Source organism: Nylanderia fulva, unplaced genomic scaffold (assembly GCF_048542155.1).
Source record: "Nylanderia fulva isolate GAGA-0341 unplaced genomic scaffold, ASM4854215v1 Scaffold295, whole genome shotgun sequence".
Classification (NCBI taxonomy): domain Eukaryota; kingdom Metazoa; phylum Arthropoda; class Insecta; order Hymenoptera; family Formicidae; genus Nylanderia; species Nylanderia fulva.
The window spans coordinates 58,353-63,987 of NW_028190363.1; the positions used below are offsets into that span (position 1 = coordinate 58,353).

General features: G+C 38.0%; 2 protein-coding genes across 2 annotated transcripts; both read left to right on the forward strand.

Annotated features, from left to right (window-relative positions):
* The first annotated feature begins 1,747 nt into the window (after nucleotides 1-1,747).
* Nucleotides 1,748-2,605, forward strand: LOC146722634 (uncharacterized). The gene has a single exon (XM_085484136.1). It carries the CDS (start codon nucleotides 1,748-1,750, stop codon nucleotides 2,603-2,605), a length of 858 nt encoding a protein of 285 aa, XP_085340262.1.
* Nucleotides 2,606-2,731: 126 nt separating this feature from the next.
* Nucleotides 2,732-4,451, forward strand: LOC146722635 (uncharacterized). The gene is made up of 3 exons (XM_085484137.1): nucleotides 2,732-3,171; nucleotides 3,695-3,793; nucleotides 3,893-4,451. The coding sequence occupies exons 1-3, from the start codon at nucleotides 2,732-2,734 to the stop codon at nucleotides 4,449-4,451; spliced, it is 1,098 nt and encodes a 365-aa protein (XP_085340263.1).
* The last annotated feature ends 1,184 nt before the right edge of the window (nucleotides 4,452-5,635 follow it).

Consider the following 5,635-nt stretch of genomic DNA (forward strand, 5'->3'; position numbering starts at 1 on the left):
GAAAAAAAAATGCCAAAAAGACGCTAAAAATGCCGCAAGGTATAACTACCAATGTGCAATTACTGCAACTGGCAAAACGTATGCGCATTCCGTATTTTAGAGGTGTTTTTATGCGTGACTCATTACCGATTGGAGGTATATATCGAAACGAGAGCAGCATCGTAAATTTGGATAACGCTGAAGGATCGGGTACTCATTGGGTAGCGTATGCAAAAAGGGGGGATCGCGCTATATATTTCGACAGTTTTGGTAATCTCCGACCACCCAAGGAATTGGTGCGACATTTAAATGTAACAAAGATAGAGTACAATCGCACTTCTTATCAAACTTACAATCAAAGCAACTGTGGACAATTGTGCTTGCAGTTTCTCCAAAAGGTTGACTCATGTGAATTTAAAGACGGACATTGCACTATTTAACTCAGTATTTGTTGAATAGTTTTGTCAACATGTCTATGACATTTACGCTGACTGGGAAAAGTAGTATTCTCGCGGTAAACTTCTTTCCCATCGTAGATTTGAGCGATGGTGAATATGAGCTCGGCCTAGCGGATTTTGAGAGTTATCACACGATATCGAATGTAAATTCCTCGAATAATAAATTTTACTTTGGCAAAGACGACGCGGAAATTATGATTCCTGAGAAATCGTATGAGTTGCAAGCGATACACGAGTTTTTGAAACATACAATTTCATGGAAACGTCCGCTACACGTAGTTCGTGACGATGATAAAAAACACATTAACGACAATGACTTTGAAGATGGAAAATGGCCGATAGTGCTACGCGCTAATTACAATACAATGTGGAGCGAGATCAAATGCATTTACAGAATAAATTTTAGCAAGCCTAACAATATTGGATCGCTGCTAGGATTCTCGAACCGTATACTGCAGCCGCGAAAATGGCATGAGTCGGACATGCCGATTAACATTATCAACGTGAACATCATTCGCGTAGAATGTAGCGTGACCGCGGGTGCGTACAGTAACGGCAAACTCGTTCACACGATACATGAATTTTCACCGAGGGTACCACCAGGATATAAGATATCGGAAACACCGGCGCACATCATTTACCTTCCGGTCATCGTGCGGAGCGTTACGGATTTAACGCTACGCATTGTCGATTAGAACGGGCGATTACTCGATTTTCGAAGAGAAGAAATCACCATTAGATTGCATGTACGACGGCGACAGCAATAACATACGTGTGCGGCATATGAGATGCTTGTGTTGAACAAAGACGCGAAGAATAACACAATCTTTACGAAGCCAGTGACGACAACGTCGACATTCTCTAATATTCAATCAACTTGGTTGCATTAAGAAGAAGAAGAAGAAACTGAACGCATCAAACATTGCGTTTTTACAATCTTTGGGATTTGTGGTACGAAACATTTGAACGATGATAGACATCCTCAACATCGGGACGAGCCAATCTTTGACGATCGCATCGTCAAGATCGAGACTCACACATACAACCCGTTTGCCAACACAACGTTTGGACATAGTGATGAGATAAGAATACCCATACAACAACAGAATTTGTATACATTGCCATACAAGAGTTTCTTATATATCGAGGGAGAACTGAAGATAAACCATCCAATTGAGGGATCCAATGTGAAACTGGGAAATAATTGCATCGCATTCATATTTGATGAGATTCGATATGAACTCGATGGTGTGGAGATTGATCGCAACAGAAATGTAGGAATAACAAGTTTGCTCAAAAATTATGTAACGATGTCATTCGATAGAAGCATAGTTATGAGTAACGCCGGCTGGAGTGATCCGATTTCTGCGAATGGACACTTCAATTTCTGCGTACCGCTCTACATGTTATTAGAATTTTGTGATGACTACAAACGGGTAGTGATTAATGCGCGTCACGAATTGATCTTAATACGATCGCGCAACGACAACAATTGTCTGTTTGGAAATTCGACGTTGGAGCCTGTAATCAACTTATTTAAAATACAATGGCGAATGCCACATGTGTTGTTGAGCGAGATCAACAAGCTGTCGATGCTGCGCGCTCTGGAAAGCGGACGTTACCTCAGCATGGGTTTTTGCTCGTGGAATCTGTATGAGTTTCCGCTGTTGCAGCTTACAACCAAGCATTCGTTAGCCATTAAGACTGCAATTCAACTGGAGAAGCCACGATACGTTATTTTTGCTCTGCAGACAGGCCGGAAAAATGTCATGTCCGAGGATATCAGTCGATTCGACGACTGTAAATTAACCAACGTGAAACTCTTTCTGAACGCGGAAAGTTATCCGTACGACGACATGAATCTGGATTTTGATAAAAACAGATGGTCAATTCTGTACGACACCTACACACGTTTCTGCAAGAACTATTACGGATACGAATACCTCGAGCCCAATCTCACTGTCACACGGTTTTTACAAAACGGTCCGTTTGTGGTCATTGACTGTTCTCGACAAAACGAATCGGTCAAGAGCGGAACAGTGGATGTGAGATTGGAATTTGAGTGTAAGGACAACGTACCTAATAATACCACTGCGTACTGCCTCATTATACATGATCGTGTAATCCAGTACAATCCGTTGACCAACGTTGTGCGCAAAATCACCTAAAAAAAAATGTTTACACAAACAGCTGTTTAGAGAGGGGAAGAGGATACATAATCAAAGTGATGTGAGATGGCTGTAGAGTTTCGTCATTCCTCTCGACTAAGTCGCATCGAAGAGAGAGACCTCGTCATGTCTGTACCAACATTCGTCGATTTTCAAGGATTTATTCTCAATAAACAGTTTATTGTAAAGAAAGCGGCAATCCTGAGAAGAGAATTTATTTTATCACAATATTTCTTCGCATGTCCGGTACCATGGAGTTTACTCATAAAATCGGAAAGGCGTCAAGCCTCATGGTTGACTCAACATGGCTTACAATGGGAAGATGGGAACGTTCCATACAGCATGGCTCAGCGCTTGATTACTGCAGCTATCGTTGGAATAAATGAGAAATTACAAGAAGATAAAGAAGAAGAAGAATCCTCTATCGGTTACGTAAAAGGACTTAAAAAGCGAAAATGGCTAGCCGATATAATGGATGATGAGAGAAACGGTTTTATAATTGAGACCTTGGATGCAGATTACGACGACATTGAGTCTCTAAACAATCTAGATGTTAAAAACACTATGTGATGTGAAAAACATGTTAAAAATTGCGCATTACAAAATGTATTCAAAAAATTTAACTGGTAATCACAACGCCAGAAAGAATATTAGAAAAAATAAAATATGTAAACATTAAAAATTTTTTAGTTCTTATTTACCTTTCCCATTATTTCCTGTTTCTAAGAATTCTTTTTAACCGAGCGATGTCTCTCCCTTCTCTTAAATTTCAGAGCGCTAGACGCAATCTCCCCACCACATTTACCCCCCCCCCCACATTTACTCCTACTATCTTTAAGAAATCAATATTCTAAATTTTTTTATTGCATCTTTAATGTTGTCCGAGTGATGTATCTCTCTTTCTCTCTCTCTCTCTCTCTCTCTCTCTCTCTTCTCCTAAATTTCAAAGCGCTAGAAATACTTCCAAAAAGTCTCCCACCACATTTATCCCCACTATCTTTGAGAAAATAAGTATATATATTCTAAATTTTTATACGATCAGTTTCACGTTAACCGTTTGAACCAATAGTTCACATTTTTGGAACATAGAAAAGTGTACTCCAACAAAAGAAGCTGCAGCGGCAGTCGCATGAATTATTACGTGCCGAGTCATGCTGAAATTCCATCGTTTGAGAACAAATGTGACGAGTAAGTTTAACTTTTTTCTATTATGTATTATACACTTTTATTTTTTATATCATTACAAATTGCTTTTATTTTTTAAATATTAATTTCATTTTTCTACAGTATTTCGCAGGAGCGTTGTGCGGCTCGTATACTAGGAAGACGATACGCATTGACAGCCACGGAATTCAAATTCCTCGAAATTGGTATCAACGTGGGTCCACCGAGTTACGTGGAAATTGTCATAGGAAATCATCGGGGAAAACAACTGATACTATCCATCGAGACTTGGAAGGGACTTTACGAGCAGCGGCACAATATTCTTCGGAACGACTCAATTAAAGATGTATATAATTTTATAAATATTGGACCGCTAACAATGCGATTTCACACGATTAACGACGCCAAACTCGTAAGTCTCGAATCTGCAGATGTACGCATGATGATGATCGAATCGACGTTACAACGTATGTTCGATCTCGATTCATGCATCGATATAACATTCAATCGATTGGCTAGACTTACTGAAACATTTGATATCAAGTATACACAATTCTCCAATATCGCGTCTACCGTAACGAATCCTAAAGAATTAGCAAATGTAATACGCGCTAGCGATGCCTTCAACAAGCATCAACTTATTGATTGCGAGCTGGTAGCTTTAGTTTTTTTTAATCCATAATACACAAGAAAAAAATATGTATAATATATATATATACAGGGTAGGCCATTTTAATCTTTCCACTAAAATTTCTCAAAATCCAAAAGTTTAAGACAAAAATGTTTCAGATAAAAGTTGTATGGTTTCAAGGGGGACATGAGATGGTGTCATTGATTTGACCTTGAATAGCCATTTGAAGGTTACGTGAAGGTCAACTTCAATTTCTTAAATGGAACACTATATTTTTTCTTGCATACTTTTGTAGCTGACTTCGAGATCTTTCCAAAACATTATAATCAAATGTTTTTTTATGAAGTATTTTTCGAGTTATTAAGGCTGCAAATTTGCAGTATTTTGACATAAAATACAAAATATCTTGGGAAATATTCATTTTTCGATTATCATACCTTAATACTTTTATGCACAGAATAATGAGACGAATCAATTGGTGTAAAGAAAACACATAGTTGTTTTAAATAAAAATTATCTAACTGCTTATTGCAATTTTCATATTTTTTTTAAAGGCAACTGTGTTTTCTTTACACCAACTGATTCATCTCATTATTCTGTGCATAAAAGTATTAAGGTATGATAATCGAAAAATGAATATTTCCCAAGATATTTTGTATTTTATGTCAAAATACTGCAAATTTGCAGCCTTAATAACTCGAAAAATACTTAATAAAAAAATATTTTATTGTAGTGTTTTGGAAAGATCTCGAAGTCAGCTACAAAAGTATGCAAGAAAAAATATAGTGTTCCATTTAAGAAATTGAAGTTGACCTTCACGTAACCTTCAAATGGCTATTCAAGGTCAAATCAATGACACCATCTCATGTCCCCCTTGAAACCATACAACTTTTATCTGAAACATTTTTGTCTTAAACTTTTGGATTTTGAGAAATTTTAGTGGAAAGATTAAAATGGCCTACCCTGTATAAGAAGAATAAAGTTTTGTAAGTCTATATTATGATGTAATTTCTTTACACGCATTTCTATTCTCCATCCTTTTCCCACTCTTAAGGGTCGACAGGTCGGTCAGCCAAACTCCGAATTGATGTTGGAGACCTCGCGCGGTGACAACGCGAAACTCCGATTTCAGTGTTGCCAACGCCGAGAAACCAATTCTCAGGTTTTATGTAGTGGTGCATGTCTGTACACGTACATACACCATTGCATTGCTCACGCGAACGCACCGTAGAGAG

What these genes read in the sequence shown, in the direction of transcription:
- LOC146722634 (XM_085484136.1), top strand. Translation starts at nt 1,748, where the DNA reads ATGTCATTCGATAGAAGCATAGTTATGAGTAACGCCGGCTGGAGTGAT.
- LOC146722635 (XM_085484137.1), top strand. Translation starts at nt 2,732, where the DNA reads ATGTCTGTACCAACATTCGTCGATTTTCAAGGATTTATTCTCAATAAA. An exon ending in CTAGATGTTAAAAACACTAT is followed by an intron (nt 3,172 to 3,694) that starts GTGATGTGAAAA and finishes TTTGGAACATAG; the next exon opens with AAAAGTGTACTCCAACAAAA. An exon ending in TTTGAGAACAAATGTGACGA is followed by an intron (nt 3,794 to 3,892) that starts GTAAGTTTAACT and finishes ATTTTTCTACAG; the next exon opens with TATTTCGCAGGAGCGTTGTG.